This window comes from Thunnus albacares, chromosome 9 (assembly GCF_914725855.1).
Source record: "Thunnus albacares chromosome 9, fThuAlb1.1, whole genome shotgun sequence".
NCBI lineage: Eukaryota > Metazoa > Chordata > Actinopteri > Scombriformes > Scombridae > Thunnus > Thunnus albacares.
This window is the reverse complement of record NC_058114.1, coordinates 18,868,285-18,890,609: the sequence shown is the minus strand read 5'-3', so window position 1 is coordinate 18,890,609 and position 22,325 is coordinate 18,868,285. Positions and strand designations below refer to the sequence as shown.

Genomic DNA, 22,325 nt, shown 5'->3' with positions numbered 1-22,325 from the left:
ACTGTCTTACCATCATCTTCCTCTCTGCTCCTCTTTCAGATCAACTGTTTCACTCACGGACAGGTGAGCTGTCCCTCCACCTCACCTGGATCATCAGGGACCAATTCAGTCTATTCAACTTCACTCCATTCCATTCACAAATTGATAAAGATGAGATGGGACCTTACTTCATCCCCAAAGAAGTAATAGTAGATACATATAATAGTTATATATAGTATAAATATACTATATACATAAGAGAATATAACTTTAATCTATAACTCACAACAACAGAAGTACAAGAACAGATACAGAGTATAGAGGAGTGACCAGAATACCATATAATAATACATTTTCTTTATACAGCACTTCTAAAGGCACTCAAAGATACTTGAATATCTATACGTTAAGAACTTCTATATACAGAATAAAGCATGAAAAAATACTATACACCAACATGAATATAACTATAATCTGCAGTAAAATAGTCACAAATAAAGTGAGAAGGCAAGAAAATTGTGATAACAAAATTCTATACAAAATTGCACTTGAGGGAAAGAAAGTTTTTTGGGCGGTGTGTGGATAGATTGTTGTGTCTGCAGATAGCAGTGTTTGCAAAAAAGATACAGTTATCGCACAGAAGCAAAAACAAAGTGTGTAAAATGTGTGTCTTAAAATGCAAGGACAGCAGCAGTTCAGAAGGTGACATACAGTTCATAGTCAAATAAAATATACATGCAAAATAGAAGGAAATAGAATAAAATGGAATAAAACGGTATAAGATAAAAATGACAGTAGAGAGATTTTAAAAAGTTGAGGTATGATAATTAAGTATGAAAGTGTAGTGCACCAATGGAAATGTAAAAAAATGGCTATTTATTCAAGCATGATGATGAAGTCTTATTCAAAATTTATAATAAGAGCCACGAAATGGCAATGTCTTCCAGTGATACCCCCCCCCCCCCCACCTACACACACACACCACACACACTGCACCTGTACAGGAAGAGGAGCTGATCATGTTCCACATCACAGACCTGCTACAGCAAGAGTGCAATAACACATTACAGCGTTTTGCATGAAGGATATGTCTGAACCTCATTTGCTTAGAAGAGATACAGAGGAAAATCATTAATTTCATGCAGATATTTTCTGCAGAGGTACCAAAATACAGAACTTTCTTTTGTCACAGACAGTATGTACTGTATGTAGTTTAGCCGTGTATCCTTTTGCGCATATCATTTTGTACACTCCTTTTTCTGTGTCACATGTGTATGCAGAAGCTTTGTCATCGAAGACAAATGAGAGGAATGTGGTGTGATCTCTTGCTTACATTATGATACAGTGTATGTTACTGCATTGTGTAATTGAGAGACAACTAAGGAATCAGACTGAGAGGGAAAACCTGTTGTTTGTCTGTTTGTCTCAGCTGCAGGTTGCAGGGCCTGAAGTGCAGGAACAGCAAGTGCTAAAAGTATAAATCACTAACACAGGGAGCCGTTTGAAGAGGATAATCCAGGAACGCTTTGTCTGTTTAAGCTCATGACCCTCTCCTAGGTGGACAGTCTATATCACACACACACACACACACACACACACAGATACTCTCATGCATACACAGACACACGGAGGCTGAACGAAGGCTCCTGCTTCCTGGCTCCCCAGGCAGCTAATTACTGAGCCTTCTACACCAACAAAGGAAAGAGACTCTCTCCGTTCAAACATATTAATCCCTCCATTTAGAAGCTGCAGCAGAGACGACTGCGGAGAGAATGAGCGGGAGTTTATTTAGCCTTCTACATGCGTATGTGAGTGTGTGTGTGAGAGAGAGAGAATCAGACAATCAGTATGCAGCAAGAGTTAATGTTACAGAAGTTTACGTTGTGACGCAAGAGGAGGAAATGCAAATATATGGGTTTGTAATTCATTTACTTGTATGTGTGTGTGCTGAATGATAACTGTAATCATGAATGCTGCTGCTCTCTAAGGAGCTGTTATGTGTCACCTGACTGGTCCTTGATGAGGCTGATGCCTAATAGATATATTATTTGGACCTGAACTCTAAATGAGCCCTCAGCTTTAGTGCTACATAGATTCTCCAAGTCTCTAAACTCTTCTGGTGGACTGAACATCATTTTTCCTAAAGATATTCCCTCACTTTGTCTTTTTGCACTCTAAAATCTCCAACAGGAGTTCAGTTGGATTGATATCTGGTGACCTGGGGGATCTATGAATGCCAAAACATTTGATTCACATAATTTCCATTCTCAGCAAATCATTCAGTGACCCCTCCAGCCCTGCATGGAAGCATCTGTGTTGTTGAATAAAGTGAACAGCACAGTGTCAAAGTCAAAGGAATAATACATTTTAGGAAACTCGCTTATTCTCTTTCTTGCCGAGAGTTAGATGAGAAGATCAATACCACTCTCATGTTTGTGCGGTAAATAGCCAACAGTCAGCAGCTTGTCAGCTTAGTTTAGCATAAAAACTGGAAACAGGGGTAACAGTTAGCCTGGCTCTGTCTAAAGGTTAAAAAAATCTACTTACTGGCACCTTTAAAGCTCACTAATTAACACATTATATCTCATTTGTTTAATTCTTAGTGTAAATATAAAAATTTGTAGTTTAATGGGGCGGTTATGGAAGTAGTTTCATATTTACCACATCTAACTCTCTGAAAAAGTTGAATAAGTGTATTTCCCAAAATGTTGAACTATTCCTTTAATGTTTAGTGTTGACAGAGACACCTGCATCCTGTTTTAGGGATTTTCTATTAATGGCTTTATAAAGAATATTCTGTTTGACTGAAAACAACAATTTGACTTGTAAGCTATCCTAAACTTGATCCTTGTTTATACTGTTGATACCTTGCTGGACATGAAGGAACAAACCAGACTGTGGTGGAAGAAAATGTGTCTTTTAATGTGCTATTGTTGGGGAAATGATTTTCACATGGACGCTGTATATACCGTTGTGTTTTGCCAGAAAATGAAAAAAGAATAAAAGCAATATACGCCTGATTTAGCCTGCACAAGCAGACATTTGGAGACTTGAGGAATAGCTTTTCCTCGTGAGAAACAGTCAAACTACAACCAGCTCTGTGTCATTCATGTATCTGCACATCCTCAAGTAAGAATAAACTATTTGCCAGGTGGAAACATCCCAATTCTGCCTCAGAGCTCATGACAGAAGACATTCAAGACATTCATGATTTACTATATCCATGTTCTCAGCGAAGAACAACACCTGTGTATGTCAGAAGTGAACACTATGGAGAGAATAAGCTGTTTATGAGTGTTTAAAAACCCCATACTTGATTCACAATTCTTTTATTTGCAGTCGCTTTACTAAAGAATTCCTACAACCAACCCAATACTACATGTACATGCTGAGAGAATCGCATCATGTGTGTTTGACATACCCTCTACGCTTTCCTCTCAGGTCAAACTTAATCCTATTTATTCACAACATTAGAACCCTTTGTCCCTGTTTGACATTTGGAGTAAGTGAATTGGCTGAGGTTATTTTTAGTGCCATCTACTGAAATGAAGTCGTAGTACAATGGAGCCGGAGCAGGAATGTAGTGCTACACAAGTGCTGCATGTGTAGACTCATATAACAGCTAGGTTAGTGGGATAAAAAGCCTTTCACTCGACTCTCTCTCTCCACTCCCACTGAAAAAAGGAAAGAATATGGGGCTGTAGTACAGTACTTGTGTGAAGAGAAGAGAAGACGCAAGTGTGTGTGTGTGTGTGTGTGTGTGTGTGTGTGTGTGCCTCCGATTGGCGTCAGACAGCGTGACTACCACAAAGAGATCTGTTTTGACTAGATTCCACAACCCTTAGTCCTTCAGACCTGTGACATTTAATCTTACTAAGACCTCATTTACTCTGTTCACTGGGTAACAACATTCCTCAGATTAACAACAAGCCTGGTCCACAAGCTCTTAGCAGACTAGTGTGTACCCATCCAAGCACACAAACGGCACCCCTATGTGATAAACAAAAAGTACATGTTCTATTCTTTTTCTACTCTATGTCAACAGTCCCTCAGGTTCAGGAGAAAAATGTGTTAAGGTTCAGCCTCTCTGTTAGTGCTGGTAGGAAGAACTTCCAGGTATTGCGTGCAGTTAAGTTCCTTCAATAGGACAAGTTTCATTACAAGGATATTTGCTATGCAAATCTGAGAGAACAGTGTGCGTGTACCGTCCTCACTGCAGGCAGGTATTTTACTTCCTGGCTTCAGGGCCGAGGCAGTGTGTAATGTTTACACTGCTCTACGACACAGAGAGACTTTGCTTTGCCTACAATCTGACTGGTTTATGACAATGTGAAAAAGAAAATCTGGTGGCAATGGAAAAGGAACATAAAACAGCCGCCTGTTATCCTGTTTTATTTCTGTTATTATGTTTTTAGTGTTGGTCCGTCTCAGCTGAACAGCTGTTGCTTGCTACCCGGATCAGTTTGTATGCAGGGCAGATTTTTGGTCTTTTTGTTTCACCAGTGGTTTTAATAAATGCAGGTTTTCCACAAAATATATATGAAGGGTTTCGTTCCAAAATGCTACATGAAGTTGCTTTGTGAACTTCATGTAGAAACATTTGAAAAATTTGTTCTGTCCTTAAAAAATAACTATCTTCTAACCCAGAAGTTTCCAACCTGATGTGATCATGACCTCCACAAGGGATCACGAGATGAATCTAAGGGGTTGCAAGATGAAAAAGCCAAAAACTAAATTCTGTATGTGTACAAGGTTATGTTTCTTTTTTCAGATTTTCCTTTATTTTTTTTTCCTTTTTTCTTGTGAAATGATAAATAGTTTTACATCATCAAACCTGAGGAGTTGCAAGTTGCTTTGTATTAAGGGATCGCACACAAATTTAATTTAATAATTAAATTAGCCCATACAAAGTGCTTAACTTTCACAACAGAAAACTTTTTTTTTTTTTAATGATCAATGTCTCACTTTAGAAGAAAACCCTTCATATGTTGTCAGGAATCATTTCAGCTCTCCTTTAATGTCAAAGTCAAGGTAGACAAAGGCAGGAATATTGATAATGATTGTCTTTTAAGATAATCAATAATTGTCTTTTATGAAAAGCAGACAAGGTACAATTGCTCTCTGAAAAGATTTTATCAGTTGTTAGTTCATGTGGTTCTGTTATCTTCTTCTTTGTTGTTATTTTCTAATATATTTTAATGTTGTTGCTGTCTTGATAAAGGTCAGTGGACTGTTTACACACCAAGCACACTAATGTGTAAGTACAGGACTTCATCTTTCGATCCCTGACAAAATCTGATATGTTGTATTTTAATGAATATATTTTAATATTGTCAAAAAAAATAAAAAAAATAAAATTATATATATATATATATATATATATATATATATATATATATATATATATATATATATATATATATATATATATATATATATATACATATCAGTGAATGGGCATGTACTGTACATAGCCTATAAATACAGAACAGTTGATTATGCATGCAAGTGTAAATCAATCTTTGAATAAAAAATATTCCTTGATTTCCTTTGTGGTTGAGAAGACTGTTATAAAAAGGGTAAAAACTACGGCTACGTCATACAGAGCTATTGTGTCCATAAACTGGAAGGATTAGCGTTCCAGTTGAAACTTCCCTTTACTAAACAGTCTGCTGTTGAATATTAACTGACGATTTAACAGGTAATTTCCCCCCGTTTTTAAACAGATATTATTCCATACAGATGATCAATATCAGCAAGAAATTTCCTGCTCGCCATATGTATTTATTTAATTTACACTATTCCCTTTTTTCAGCCCTTACATACTTTTCAGGGTCAAATTTGAACCATTTTTACACTTGAGAGCAGTAAAAACATCCTTAACACATTTCTTTTAGCCTGAATTTGACCCAGAATATACAAAAATGGAAATATTTCAACATTTTTGTGTAGCTGATACACATTTTTGTAGAGACTTTGACCCATATTTATAAAAAAAAAATCACCATTCAAAAATACTGTTGCATTATTCATATTTAATATAATTAATTTAAATTGTTATTTTCTCCTGTTTTATTGAAACATATGACTTTTATATAGTGTGATTGTAAATGTTTTTTCTCCATAAACAAAAAGTGTAAAAACTAAAGAATAGACTCTCTCTGCTCTCTGAAAGCTCCATTAAGGATTAATCAGCCGTTTATCTGTGACTGATCAGGTATTCATGAATGATTAGTGGCTCAGAAATTTGGTATAGAGACTAACTATGAGGGGAAAACTGTGAAGGATCAGAATATGAACAGTTTTTAAGGGTTAAAGGGTGTTAATGTGTGTTTACCTCCCCCTCTGCCCCCCCTCCCCCACCTGACAAAGAGCACCGGTGTACCGACACCAGCGGCAGCGCGGGCTCAGACACTCCAGATCCGCACTGTGGTGGTTGAGCGACGGGTACTCCGCTCCGGGTTTTGCGGCCGGCCATGTGTGGCCCAGCTGAGGTGACTGGCAGGACTTGTTTACTGGTGGAGAGACTCGCAGAAAGAGAGACGGAAAGAGGGGGAACCTGAGGGAGAGCAATCGCTAAACGGAACGGGAATCCAAGTTTTTACACTTGACCCGTCTTTTTAAAGTCTTTTCATGTTTGTTTACCTCATCCTATTTTGACTATCGGAGACGGGATACCTACTTTGTGTGCGTGTGTGCGTTTTTTCTATTTTATTTTAACTCTATCGCCGACACTGAAACCTGGTTTGTTTTGGATTAGCTAGCTACCGTTAGCTGTTTTTCCCCCATCAGCTAACGTTAATCAGAGAAAAAGCCAACGGGCGGCGCGTGGTGGAGAGTTTTCTCACTTCACAGCAACGTGCAGGTTGAACGCGGCCGTTGTTTCCCCCCCCACCACTCACAGTAGAAAAGGAAAAGAAGTAACATTTATCTCCTCAAGTTTTCCCTCTGTTGTTTTCTTTCTTTCGTTTTTTTTCTACCGTTTTATGGGAGCTCCTTCGTTTTGCGGCGTGGTGGTCAGCGGGGGTGAAGGAGTTCAGAGGAAGGTCGTAGTGGGGAAAGAAAGCTGTGTCGCTGCACGTAGCTGTTCGGAGGAGTTTCCTGGGATGTGCTCCCGTTTGTCTTAAGAAAAAAAAAAGGGTGAGCTTTTGAGAAGATACCAGCAAACAGAGGGAGGGGGGGGACCATAAAGACCTGTGGACTTCAAAAAGAGAGAGCGCAACCCTCCCACCCCTCCACTAACCCCCCCCAACCACTGCCAACTCCCGTTCTTGGCTCTGTGTTTGGGCGATATCCACAACTTCAGCCCATGTCTGCTGGAAGAACAGAAGAGGAGGAGGAGGCTGCTTTTTAAACGCTGTGCATGAGAAAATGTTTGTTTTTGAAGTGGGTCTTTCCTCATTGGAGCAGTGCATTACAGAGAAATGAGCCAGTGGATCTCCTTCTTGGACCTCCAGACTAGCCCTCAGCGTGTGGGATATTATTATTATTATTATTATTATTATTAATAATACTATTATTTCTCTCTTGAGTGGAACAGCGAAACCAAACAGATGAACGCGGACTGTCGCCTTCACTTATGGAAGATGAAGATTTTCACTCGTACATGTGTCGTCAGAACCCAAGATCACGTTATTTAGTGGTCTGCAATTATTTCCAGGGCTCACATACATCACAAACTTGGCTGGGAAGATACTCATACATTTATTACCCCCCGGTTTACGGGGGGCAACCTCGACTAAGTTGATTATATCGGAGCTTTTAAGTTTTTAAGAAATTGTTGAATACTTTTTTTTGATATCCCAGCGCCTTTGAAAGAAACATTTCTCCTTCAAGATTGGAGTTTTTTTTTTTTATTTTTCTTTTTTGGAGAAGCTTCAAGAGGAGAGCACAACTTATCCTCAAGTCAAAATGAGGCGGTGGACGCTAAAGCTGCGAGCACAAATTGTGTTTTTTATCATCTGCGCCTGTATTATATGCCAGTGTGGACTCATCAATGGAGAAAGTAAGTATTGTTTTTTAAAATTTTCCTGATCAATGTTGCTGTATGTTTCTCATTGCACATATTAACATCCAACTGTTGGGGACTGGTTAGTTTACACAATTATTTGTTGACTTTAATTAAATACCATAATATACTAGATATTACAAATGTAAATTCAAAATTTTTGTCAGCTTATTGCAGTATTTTTTAGCATAAACTACCATTAAGTTTGATAAAGACACCCGAAAACATGCAACAGGGTTTAATTATTTAGACACTGTAAATTACAATATAAATATTTTGTGACTGTCGAACAAATAAAATACTTGAAATAAATAAAACAAAACAAGATATTCCGTAGTACCACTGAATCTTATTTAAGTACCAGAAGGAATATTATAGCGATGAGAGAGCTCAGAAAAATTTATTGTCTTTATTTTATCAATTAATTTCCCTCATGAGTCCCTCGCCTTTATTCTGGCGCATGCGTAAAGTGTAGTATGGGGTCTAATTAAGGAGCTGGTAATTTCGGTTTTCTCATATGCGTGGCTGCGTGCTAATAATTGATATTCCTCCGTAAAAGTCATTGAGGAATATCCCCGCCCCCTCGTGCTGTCTCTTAAAGGTACATATTGTAGCGGCCTGTGTCGGATGAGCCAGCCCCAGGGCCAGATTAGTTGCTGTAACTGGACGAGGGTGGTCTGCTGCAGCGCGTCTAAACTGGGAGTAGCAGGATTGGCCCTGTGAGCGCAGCTAGGCCTCTCATGGCGACAGACACACACCAACAACACACACACACACACACGGCGCTGCTGCAGCCTGAACGTAAACAAATTAGCCGCCGACGCTAAGAAGTCTCTTTATAGGTGGCGGATTAGCCTACATCGCTCTTTTGCTCTAGTTCCGACTAAAGTATGGGCGTCTTCCTCTACGGAGGATGTCTGTTCCGTGTTGTGTGTGTGTGGTTTTTTGTGTGTGTGTGTGTTTTTTTTATCAATGAATTAGGAGCTTGATAATAATGTAACGGCGTGTAATCTAAACAGTGCTGAGAAAGATAATGATCCCGCTGTAAACTGCCTAATGACCTCGCTTTAATAATATCAGTGGAGTGATCATTTGCAGGGAATTTAGTTTTCAATTGGGGCGATTACTGCAAGCTGCTGCTGCAGCATTAAAACCAGGAATATAGTGGAAGGAAAAGCCCACCTATAGGTGATAGTGAGGACCACTGTACCCTCCCTTCTTTGTGTTTGTTGTTATTTGATCATGATTATCCCCTGTGTTACTCTGGCAAGCCATCATGTGGTAAAATGATATAAAGAAATATGAGGTTAAATTGGTTCTGTCATAAAATTGATTTAGGTGTATATTTTTGGTCATAATTTTTATAATTCTTACTTCGGCCATGTCTTTCTTATATCTACTGTTGTTTAAAGGGCAGTCGATAGTGGAAGAGAAGTGAACGAAAGGCAAAAAGTGGACCTTGATACTTTATTTAAAGCAACAAATACATTTGAGCATGTGATAAACTTAGTAGTGTAGTGTCATCTCAGTTTCAATGAATGAATGTCTGTAAAACAAATTAACTGGCTGCTATACAGATGCATTAAAATTAATTAATACACATTGTCACTTTTTTTGTATATCTGTGGTTTAACCTTTGGCCTACATTTATGCCTTTGAGATTGGTGTTGAGTGTTTTAGATGATGTGTTGCACAAGTTCACAAAGTGTTTCAGTACATGAACGTAATCCACGTGGATAGACACAGTGAGCAGTTTGACCAGTTTAAAATCACCTTAATTAAATTATTGATAAAACAGAATTAACTGTTTCTTGTCTTCAATTAAGTAACATTAGTGATCTTCAGACTTTGAGCTGTGTTACTTAAAAATGGCTCCCAGTGGCCAGGTTCAAAGGAAATGTTCTGGACACTTTACACAGGTCATGTATGCAGACAGAACAGAGGCCCCTGAAAGGGGTCCTATGAGACTGGGCTGCTGGCACCCCTCCTTCCTCTTTCTTCTTTCTTTCTCTCTCTTTTTCCCTGTCTGTCTCTCAGGGAGTGGGGTACATGTCATTGGCTGTTTCTGGTTCCTGATTTTCTCAGTTCTCTGGGAAGTGACCATATTTGGCACTCTTGAGATGTTTACGCCTAAAGGGGGGACAACAACCAAAATACTTTGAATATTTCATTCTGAATCCACACGCTGCCTGACATCTCCACCTCAGTCATGGGAAACAGTATTGATATATAAACCAGGCTGTGGCTCTGATCTGCTGACTGCACTCTAGAGAATGTAATAAAGAGCTTTTTACAGGCTGTTGTTAGCTTGAATTTTGATGGTCCTGTTGGTCACGGTTATCAGCAAACCGTTTTCTAAAGTAATCGCTGAGCTGTCTCCTGGTCTAACTCACGAAAAACAAGTTGTGCAACTGGGAGCCTTGCCCCCTTCTTGTTCCTCTCAGGCTTGTAAGCACAGCTCTGTTGGAAAGGGGTAGTGTGTATGTGTGTGTGCATGTGTTGTTATGTATGCTTTCCATGTGCTTCTGTAACCCGCCCTGTCACACAGAGCTGCATTAAAGCCTCACACATTTCCCACTCTGACAATCTGAGTTAAATATCCAAAAACGTCTTCTTTATTCAGGAAGAACAGTTGAATAGTTGTGATCTTCCATTACAGCTGATGGATTAATGTGTTGATTTATAAAATTAGGGCTGCAGCAGGAGGATGGCCAAGTAGAGATGCCCTCCATTTGTGTGTGAGTTTGTCTGCAGCCCATTTGGATACTCAGGCACTCTTCACTGAAGTGCACAGTGGCATTTTCCGACAATGCTGTGCATGTTGTGGAATGTGTTTGAAGTGGCCCACCATGTAGGTGCCTGTGCATGTGTCACTGTGTGTGTGTGTGTGTGTGTGTATTGTGTGTACACGTTTATCAGTATGCACCCCAGCCACCCTGTGCTGTCTGCAGGATCTCATCTCTCAGCTCCTGACCTGCCCACTTCCGGGCAATGTATGTTTTCGGTGTATCTGTGTGTGTGTGTGTGTGTGTGGGTCCAGAGGAGGTGGCTATGCATGAGAACAGTGTGTACTAGAGCGGCAGGCTCAAGAGTGGGCTGCCTGTTATCACTAGCCCATGTGCCCTGAGTGGCCCCTTGACCCCCCCCCCCCCCCCCCCACACACACACACACATCCAATTCATCAAATGGACATACTGTTGAGGTGTATTGTTGTGAAATTAGCAAGCATTAATGCATGACGAGCTGTCCTAATACATGAAAGCAATGAATAATGCAGAGGTGAAAAATGTCATGATAAAAGCAAAGCAGAGTGAGCATTTCTCTGCTGAATCCGTTATTTTATATCAGGACATCTTGGAGGACGTTATTGTGTTCATGTGATGGCCTGTTGAAAAGGAAGGAAAGCATCTGCATTTAAATAAATTTGTAGAAGTTGATTTGTAGTCAGTTTAACCCATATTTAAGTCGCCAGTTAGTTAACTGTAAATGTAGTCAAACATAAGTATTGTCTGCATTATTACCTACAAATTTAAATACCTTGTAACAGTCATAAGAGTGAAAAATGCCCAGCTCTATTTCCCAGAACCCAAAGTGATGTCTTCACGTTGCTTGTTTTGTCGGCGCAGTTTGCAATATTGTAAGGCAAGAAAAGAAAAGATAATCGTCTCATTCAAGAAGTCAGAACCATCAAAAGTTCAGCATTTTGCTTGAAAAATGCCTCAAAGATGGATCAGTTATCAAATTAGTTGCTTATCAATTTTCTGTGGATCAACTATTCGGCTCTAGTAGATTTGATTTGTTCTGGTATACAAGTTCACAAACATATATGAGCCAAAAAATAACAAAGCTTTACAATGCTTACTCTGATAGCGAGGCTAAATTATGGACTAAATGTGACTTCAATAGTTAGGGTTAGATATATTGTGTAATATTTTTTGTAGGTTTGAGTAGAATCAAGATAGTAATACTCCTGTAGCTGATATGAAGGTGTATCATTGAAACTATAAAATGTACAGTTACTGTCATTAACCGTTTACCAAACATACAGTATTCAAAATGAGTCACAGGTAATTTCCTGTCGCAGTGTTGTTGTTTGCTTCAGTAATAGCTGTTTTATCTGCTGTTCTCATGCCTCGCTATTAGACCAGCCAGTACTGTATGTTTAATGGGCTCCATGCAGAATCGTGGCTTTCACAATACAGCCCCACTGCTGATTGCAGATTGCCATTGTATGTTTGGGTAGTCCATGTTCACAGAGCTAGCAGACAATGAGGGTCATGAACTGAGGCTCCACCAGCTGTGTGTTGCGTTTCGAGTGTTAGCCAGGAAGGCAATATGTACTGCTAAAGGAAATTAACTGTTGGGGTTCCTTTCCTAAGTGCTTCCTCCTCTGCTCTTATCTTTCCAAGTATCCCTTTCAACTTCTCCTAACTTGCCAACGCATTTTTTGTTGTTGTTGTCGTTCATCTTGCGTGTGTGTTCCAGGCAGTCTTTTCCAATAGCAATGCAAGCGGAGGATGAAAAACACAACCTGACCTTTTGACTCCCGCAATTCACAGTTTGATCGGCCCGACAAGCAAATACATTCCTGTAACGTGTTTGCTTGTGTGTTCGGTTTTGTCTGCTTGATTGACATTGACATTGACATTGTTTTCATTTTGTGATCAATTGAAAAGGGTGGAAGGATTTCCCCCATTCAGCCTTTGTGAAGGAGAAAAGATCATTACACAGATCGCAGTATTCTCAACAAGTTCTTGATTTTTAAAACAGCATCAGATTTGACACTTAACACATATTGTTAGTCTCTTAAGATTTGTCTAGTTTTTAAGTGTTGTTGTGAAGCACAATGTGCAGACATGCTGAAGGTTGACATTGACATGGATAACTTTTAAGCAGTTCTTGGCCAAATATTACCTCCCTTTTTTGATTTTTAGTCTACAAACAAGTTCATACAAAAGTAAGATCTGTTATCTCATTTTAAGAAGTTTAACACTGAGAATAACCCAACTGATACTGGATTATCTAACTAAACTAAAGGATCATGCTATGACAACTTTTATCTGTCAGTTTGGTGTGTGAAATTACTCTAAATACTACAATACCAACGAGCCTCAGTGTCCATTACTATTAACAGGACAGCCCGAAGCCAGAATCACAGTTCTAGTGTATTCATTGATATTCTTGAATTTGTCATTGCTGAATTGATCCAAAATCTGAAAATAAACTGAGTCACTTTGATGTCATAAAAAAAGTACCAAAAGTACCAGAGTTGGGCTGCTAAGTGTAGGTCTTTAAAATGAAGAGGAGGTAAACATGTTTGCTCAACAAGTAGGGTAATAAACAATAAGTTTTAGATGGACAGATGGAGAGAAAGAGAGAGAATGTCACCTGCATTTTGAACATAACATGCTTTTTTGGGAGACGTTAATAGTTGCTTCAGCCACGATGTTTTGAGACTGCGGTAGATTACCCAGTGGTGGTCCTTAGATTGAGGTCTTTTGATGGAAGATGTCAGAAAAAAAACAGCTATAGCCTTTCTAACAGCCAGATTTTTACAAAGATGCATATTATCTCTTATTAACAAGTGACAAGACATTTTTTTAAAGAGTATAGCTGCTACTGCACCTGCTGTAAAAAATAAACTAATGAATGATTATAGTTCTCTTGAAAGGTGGCTAAAAATTCCAGAAATTAAAGTTGAAATGAAAATTGATTGATGATTTGTCACTAGATTTCTAATTAGCCCTGAGATGCAATTCTTTGAGAACACTTGGATCAGAGGAGGTTTTCCCTATCCATCGCAATATCATGTCAGGATGTAAATGAAGTGAACAATTGGAATAAGTGTATCTGTCTCTACAGTCCTGTGATAGGCAGAACTATAGTTCAAAATACAAAGCTTAGCCGATGCCATCCTCTCTGACTCCCATTCCTAGATAGAGAACTGTGGCTGTTTATGTAAACCTCTGCTCACTGCACAGAAATGTAGTCTAGCTGGGAGGGGATGGGATGCTGGGGAACACACACACACACACACACACACACACACACACACACACAGACAAACACAGAGTGCGCCGTTACGCCATGCTGCAACAATCTGATTTGATAGTCCTTGTTGCTGTTTGGATCTGCCCTATTTTAACCATTGGTGACTTCACACTGTAAAATCCACGTTGAGCCGTCCCTGTAATGCGGGGATCAGCAAAGGGATCTTTTGGGGCCCTTTTGCAGGCAGGACCAGACACTGGCTGAGACAATGTCCTTGTCCTAATGTGAGTAAATTTGAAAATCCATCTTCTTTTTCTCCATTTTGGCCGTCCATCCACAGCGGCGTGATATTTTTGACCATCAGTGTGGTTTTTTCGTTGGGGTTTTTTTTTTTTTGCAAAGATGCTGTCCGAAGTTGGTAAAGTTGAAAATGACTGTGATGGATGATGAACATCCTGTGTATATATCGTCCTGTGGTCCCGGCTCTAACTACACATCCAAAAAGACTCCCTGGTACAGTCAGTTGTTCACCTTTTGCTTTGTAAACAACTGTTGAAAAATAGTGAAAACCTGTTTGGTAGAAACCAGGTAAAGCTTCTGGTTCAAGCGGTTGACGCCTGTTGGATGGACTGAAGTCTTTTTATGTAAGCAATTGTGGAATTGACATTTTTAACAGTGTTTCTAAATTAATCTACATTAGCATAGACATGAGCGAGGAAGGTCGGCTAAATGGGGGTCTCTGTTGTCGCCATGATAGCTGCATAGGACAGATGTAATATAAAGTTGAACAACTTGGTAGATAAAATCTTCTGTGCATATACAGTTTTATACTGAACTTTGGACAACCCTGAAATTTCGAAACTAAATGATGAGATTCGAATTCACTCAAATATATGTAAGTTGAAACTGACAGAAGTATATGGTATCCATCTTTCTTTATTTCACATTGAATATAACTGAAACTTTTGATTTACAACTTAACATATTATTTAATACAATAAAACAAATGAAAATGTCATGGCCAAAACTATTGGTACCTTAACTTAATATTTTGTAGCACAGCCTTTTGAGGCAATAACTGCAGTCAAGCGCTTTCTGTAACTCTGAATAAGGTTACGACACTTCTTCACTGGTAGTTTGGCCTACTCTTCTTGAGCAAACTACACCAGTTCTCTCAGGTTTGATGGGTGCCATCTCCCAACTGCAAGTTTCAGCTCTTTCCACAGATGTTCAATGGGATTCAGATCAGGACTCATAGCAGGCCACTTCAGAACAGTCAAACGTTTTCTTCTCATCCACTCTTGGGTGCTTTTTGATATATGTTTAGGGTCATTATCCTGCTGAAAGACCCATGACCTGTGACTAAGACACAGCTTTCTGACACTGGGCTGTATGTTTCACTCCAAAATGCCTCGATAGTCTTCTGATTTCATTGTGCCCTGAAACCCAGTGCCTGAGGCAGCAAAGCAACCCCACAACATCACTGAACCTCCTCCATGTTTCACAGTAGGCATGGTGTACTTTTCTCTTTTCTTTTGTAAACACAAGGTTAGTGTGATTTACCAAAAAGCTCTAATTTTGTTTCATCCGTCCAAAGCACATTCTCCCAGAAGGACTGTGGCTTGTCAACATGCATTTTGGCAAAGTCTAGTCTGCCTATTTTGTGTCTTTCTCTTGGAAGTGGGGTCTTCCTGGGTCTTCTACCATGGAGCCCATTTTCATTCAGACAGCGACGGATGGTGCGACTTGAAACTATTGTACCTTGAACTTGAACATCAGCTTGGATCTGTATTGAAGTTTTTCTTGGTACTTTCGCGACCATTTGAGCAACCCTTCTGTTCAATTTCGGGCCAATTTTCCTCTTGCGACCACGTCCAGAGATGTTGGCTCCATGGGTAACATTGGCAACAGAGGTCACAGGAACATCAGGCTCTTCTGAGATGGTCTCGTAACCTTTCCGTTGACCATGCTTGGCTATTACATTTTTTCTAATGTCCTCAGACCACTCTCTAGTTTTCCTTCTGTTTTCCATGTTCAATGTGATGCACACAGTGGCACAAAACAGCAGAGTCAGTAATTTTCTCCTTTTAAACTGGCTGCATGAGTGATTATAAGATTGAAAACACCTGTGACACTAATTAAAACACAATAGTCTGCTTAAAGTATCACTACAAATCAATTATTTCTTACAACTTCTACAGGCTACAAGTAACAGGCTATATTAGAATGTCTTTGTAGAATAAACATAAACATGCATCGATAATAAAATATCTTTTAATTTCAACATTGTTCATGGTGAATGCATTATTTTAATAGAATGTAAGGGTACCAATAATTTCGGCCATGTCTGTATAAAATTAATCTTACATTAAAAGTGCACCACATGTGACATGAAGGCTTGGTTGTGTCAGTGATTTACATAATGTTTATATTTGATAATGCTCAGGTTGTAACCACACGCTTTGAACATTGATTATCACTTACAATTGTAGTAATTCTGCTTTTTGAGCCAATTATGCTGTCGATCGTATAAACTTTTCTACTAATATTGCTTGCATCTCAGACAAAACAAAAATCAAATCAAACTTAATTTTGTTGCTCCATCGTTGATGCAAAAACCGAAAGGGGGTGTCCACATTTTTTGCATGTCACTATATGTACGCAACTCTGTGCAAAGTTCACCCTCTTTGTATCTGTATCATGTATCTGAGTGTATACGAGCACTGGGATGCGTGTGTGTGTGTGTGTGTGTGTGTGTTTGTTGGGCTGGAGTGGCTGTGTAATTGAACCTGATGGGTTAAATTTATTTTGAGGACTGTCATATGACTGAGAAGTGGCCGTTTGACACACAGCCCAGTGTGTCTCTTAGCAGTTAATTACAAACACACGCACACACAGGACTGTAAGGTTGATCAGTGTTATTGAGCAGAAGTTCGGAAAGATTCAACCTATGAGATAAATACATAGAATACTAAAGATGAATGAGAGATATAGCAATCAATCAAAACTGATAGTAAATGTCAAATTAATTTACACGTCATGTTTTTATAGACCTAGTTGACATTTGTCACAGTCATGCAAATTCAACCAATTCTTTGCAATTTTGTTTGATTCCAGCTATGTTTTTGGTCAAATTTGAAAGAAGGTTATAAGATGTTCTAATTCCTTCACTTTCCTGCATAAAATAATTAAAATCAGAATCAAACCTGGACTTCAACGAGCCAGAAAGCATTTGTTTCTAGTGTACTCCTGAGTGAGAAACATGCTACAGATTTGATGATTAAATGTGGGAACTGAAGTAGGGTGAAGAAAGTTGTTTGCACCACAACTTTTACTCCCTCTCTCCCTCCTTTGTGAGTGTTGTGACTCTTGGCTTGCTATCTCTCTCCCGCCTCACGCCGGAGCTCCCTCTACTCCCATATCCATCTCTCATTCCCCCCCCCCCCCTCCGTTTGCTTTTACGTTCAGGGGTAAGAGGGTTCACTCTCATCCGCTGATTTGTTTTTCTTTCACACTGCAGATGCGCACAGCCTGCAGACCTACGCACACACACACACACACATACACACACATACACACACCTGCTAATCCCACTCTGTATGGGGTGGGAAAGCCTCCTCTTTCAAACCTCTTAAAGGTGTGAACACCATCCATTTGACACCTCTCTCTCTCTCTCCCCTCTTTTTTTTTTGTTTTCTCCTCTCTTATTAGGCCTGCTTGCACCAGCTGGGCCTAAGTGATGCTTAACACACCTGCACATGGTGAACAACAGCACCCAGTCACATGGACTTTTCTGATTATGTTGCTGCTCTGCATCTGCGTGTGTTCATGTGTGCGTCTCTGTGTCGTTTTATGAGCACTGATGCTTGTATGTGTAATGCGTTCGTTGACGGCGTGTGTGTCGGTTAGGGGTGGGGGGGGGGGTGGGCTCTGTTTTTGTCCTGATGAACCAGCCTGAGATGGGTTACTATGGTGACAGGACTAGCTGTGCTGGCAGTAGGCTACACTGCTCCCCCCCCACCACCTCCCCTTTCTAAATACTCTAGACTGACTGCATTTAACTCCCATTTAACTTATTTATGTAGTTTTAATACGTGACGACAGAAGGTAGGGACTTGTCATGTCATTATACATGCTATAGTAACATATTGAGTTGTAGTTGTATAATGCAGTTGTGTAATGTCACAAAGGCTCAGTACCTGTTACGCAGTCAGGATCTTTATCCAATCAACATGTGTCATGTTCAACGGGGGAACAAGTCATTGAATCTGCTACTATCACTGCTGGATTATGTCCTAAAAAGATTCTCTTCACACACACTTTCTTCACCGTAGCCTCACCATTATCTCAGCAGATGGAGAGGGAGACGGAAACCACCTGCTTAACAGAAAGAGGTTATACAAAGCACCTTACTTCAATTCTTTCTCGTGCCCACTGCGCTGCTTCTCCGTACAATTTCACCCACTGTAGTCATAGAGCCAGATGGGTGAAAATCTGGCCATGCCTTGCAAAACTACTGGCCAAGCAGTAAATGTAATCCCTTAATTATAGATTATGTGCTCATATGATTTCATTAGGGCTTTTTTATTAACTGTTGACTGTTTTTTTAATAACCGGTTTGTTTCTGCAATTTGTAAGCGGTCTTTATTCTTGGCAGTGATACATGTAATAACGAACCCACTAATATGTAGCCTGGTACATGTAAGAAATAAATCTCACAAGCTCAGTTTTTGTGAAACCGAGAATCAGTTGAGCCATCTCACATTTTGTTCTGGACTAATCAACCGACTATAGGGAGTGTCGAGATGATGATCTGACTCACCACCTTTCATAACTAGCTGAAAACTAAGCGTTGTAGATCACTGTAGTGCGTATTTCTCTCTAATATGTATTCAGAAACCGAATTTGAAAGATGATTTAACAGAAATTGACGGTGTGTTTCCAAAATAGCCACAGTGTATCTCTGGTTCAAAGTCCTACAGCGTGTCAATAAAAGTAATTCTCTAACAAGCAAATTAGAAACTTTTTCTCCAGACCGCAGCACAAGTTTTGCAGGTTGAAACAATATCAAACAAAACAGTCAAGAATATTCATCAAAATAAGCATTGAAATGTTGGCACAGAGCAGTCTGGTACTGAAATGGCCAATTATTGCACACTTAACTAAAACGTCTGTAAGCACGGCCTGCAACGAATGAATGTTAAATTAATTCATGTGACTCAAAAGTGGGGCCGTTTAGTCACAAAAATAAATGCAGTTCTCTTAAACAGACATAATCTCTAATATACTTTCAAACTTTTTGTCAAATAAAAGCAGTGGATTGACTGCATGTGCACGCAATATGTTCTGGGAAAGAGGGAGAAAAAAACAAAGCATTTGAGTACAGACGTAAGCATCAGTTATGGCAAAACATTAAGCTCTGAAGCATTCAGGTCAGCCCTAGTTTTTTTTTTTTTTAATGTCAATAAATAGTTGTTGACGTGTGCGCTTTGGCCTGCGTATACGCATCACGTGCTCTTTGCTGCCGTAACAATGTTTAACTGGTCATTAAGCGTCATGCTCTCGACTTGCTGAGCTTTGAAGAAAGAGAGGAAAACAGATACATAAGGACTAAAGGCTAAGAGTGAGAGGAGTGTGGCAGAGCTGATACTGTACCGTCGCTCCGTCTGAGAGAAAGCAAGCAGTGGACTGATGCCAGAGCTGAGTGAAAAGGGACAGAGAGATGAAGAGCTTGCACCTCGTTTATGAGCTCGCATCAAGCATTCCTAATTCACTTACAGTTTGGGGGGCCCATATTGAATCATGCCTTGCTGTTAAATGACAGCGTAATGAATGGAAGTCATTTTACAATACCGCCATGGCCACAGACCCTCCACTCCAGGGACCGGTCTGTCAGAGGCTAGGTAACAGCAAGTGATTTGTTGCCCGGGGGCCCTTTTGAATGTTAGCATGACGTCAGTATTCCATCCATGCCCATACCTAGCATGCTCGTGGATATCCTGTATGGAAAAACCAACAGAGGAGGGCAGCGATAGAAAATCTTTCGGAATCTGCAAGGAGTTTTTTTTTTTTTTTTTGTGGAAAAACAAACAGCAGTGGGAGGGGATATTTGTCCATAATCAAAAACCCATGTTTGAATGTTTTATTGATAACATGCTCAGAATATCTACTGCTGCACGTGTAATGATATCAATTCATATAAGAAAGTGGCGTTAAAAGGGCAGAGAGTAATAAAAATCGATTTCTTGCAGAGATTCATAACATGTTTGTGCTTTGGTAAATGGACGGAGGCACTGAAGCTGTGGGTATAGGCCTCAGCAATGGAAAAGGTAGAGGGAGGGAGAGATACGGAAAGAGCGGCAGGATGTGTGTCTGCATGTTTGTGCAAATGCGTGTGTGTGTGTGTGTGTGTGTATGTGAGGTTTTCCTGCAGCAGCCAGTGAGAGCTGGTGGTCTAACAGAGCAGACAAACGGGCCATTAAACTGACCTGGCCCCTCTGCTCTCCATCCCTCCAGCCTCCCCTCTGCTTCTCCCTCTTTTCCGTCTTGGTTTGTCAACTCTCCCGACGTCTGTTTGCTCCTGTACCACTTTGCTTTCTCCATCTCAAATTCTGCCCTGTTTTTTTTTCTTTCTTTCTTTCTTTCTTTCCCATCTCCTCTGCTTGTTAACGTGTCTCCTCACTCCTCTTTATAGTCTCCCCGGCTCACACACATATTCTCCTATACACACACACAAACACGCACGCACACACACACACACACACACACACAGTTGGAGTCTCATTTCAAGGCAGTTAGAATCAAATTATTTCCTCCTGTCTGGGTGTTTTTCTTCATTTGCCTCAAATTTTGGATTCAGTCGTAGCTCGGAGTTGGCAGCCTCGCAGCAGTCCAGTCAAATCAATAGGATTTGCCATGCTTGGGATGAGCTCACTTGTCCATTCACCACACAGGCAATACTAAACCTCTAAACTGTTATAGCTGGAGGTTAAAACTACCAAGTGTCGAAAGAAAGTGTTAGCATGTTGAGCTACAGCTGTCCCAATCGCAACTCTTGGCTGTTTCCCCTCTCAATCTTTCTTTCTCTGTTTCAGTCGTATTGCTGAGCGGCTAAAGCACAATCTACAGTAGCGCAGTGAGTGTGTTTAGAAATATTTCAACACTGGAAAGAAGCTTCATAGCCGCTATTCAAACGTAGAAGGTCGTAAGCAGGCAGGCAGACAGGTTTGGAAGAAGAAAGCAAGCCATAAGGGACGGAAGAAGCTGATTTGGCAAAGCCATCAGGCAGGCGTAGCTCGTCCAGCCCCATGTGTAGCTCTGGTTTGTGGGTCGGAGCGTTGGTGGGGCCGGGCCCTGCAGCTGCTGCCGTGCGGCTGCAAGTCAAGCAGGGCAACCGTGCCCCGACTGCCTCCCTCTCAGACCGAGGCTCACCACACCAAGACTGCGCTGCGCTTCACTCGCTAACGTGGGAAGATGAAAAGGAACATCAGATGTTTTTTGTATTACTCACTCTGCATATGAGTGTGTTGTGTGCGTGCGTGTTTGTGTCTGTGTGAGTCGTCTCCGTCCTGCACTATATCTTAAGCACAGTCCCGCCTGCAGTTGATTACCTGCTCCTGTTTCATAGTCTTCCGTCTGTTCCCAAATGTGTCGACTATGTCAGGAATGCTGCCCCCCCACAACATGCGATTTTATTTGTTTGGAGCACCACCTGGTTTAGCCGTTTTGTAAGGCGTGGCCAGAATTTTTGGGATTTTTTTTTTTTTTTGGAGTCTGTGTGTTACTGGATGTACAAATATTTTCTAGACAGGGGACTTGTTGGTTTTTAGATGGAAATAAGCAGAAAAACTGAATTCTGCGTGTTTGTTGCTTACTTTACAAATTACATGTTGCTACATCCAACTAACAGCAGGCAGAGCTTTTTAGTCATATGGAGCATGGCATGTTTAATGCACTTGGCTTGCGTTTTTCATTCCTTTATGTGAGTTGGTAAAACACACCATGCCGCAGGAGTATATGAGGCATAGGGAAGGAGAAAGCAAAAAGGCTGGAAATGGAATGAGGAACTGGGCCATAAGGAAAAAAACCTCCAGATACAAAGACAATGACCATCTTATCTGCTATACATATGGACTGAATTCTTGGCCTTTGTTTGCTGCTGAAAAGACCCTCAGATTCTCAGTCATCTCATATCAATCTTACATAAACAGTAAGTTGGACACGAGACATGTTTCACTGTCAAACTATACATGTCCACATAGTCGATATTTGGTGTTTGTATTGGTAGACATGGACTTCTGCTCTTGCTTTTTCTGCCCTCTTTTCCTCCACTTTGCTTCGTCCACC

The 22,325-nt window shown here is 40.2% G+C and overlaps 1 protein-coding gene across 1 annotated transcript in view; it reads left to right on the top strand.

Annotated features, from left to right (window-relative positions):
* The first annotated feature begins 6,360 nt into the window (after positions 1-6,360).
* insrb (insulin receptor b) overlaps positions 6,361-22,325 on the top strand; it is a 79,167-nt gene continuing 63,202 nt past the window's right edge. Inside the window, exon 1 of the mRNA XM_044360924.1 lies at positions 6,361-7,984. Within this exon, the coding sequence (XP_044216859.1) occupies positions 7,891-7,984 (94 nt within the window). The 5' untranslated portion in view covers positions 6,361-7,890. The remainder of the gene's footprint in view (positions 7,985-22,325) is intronic.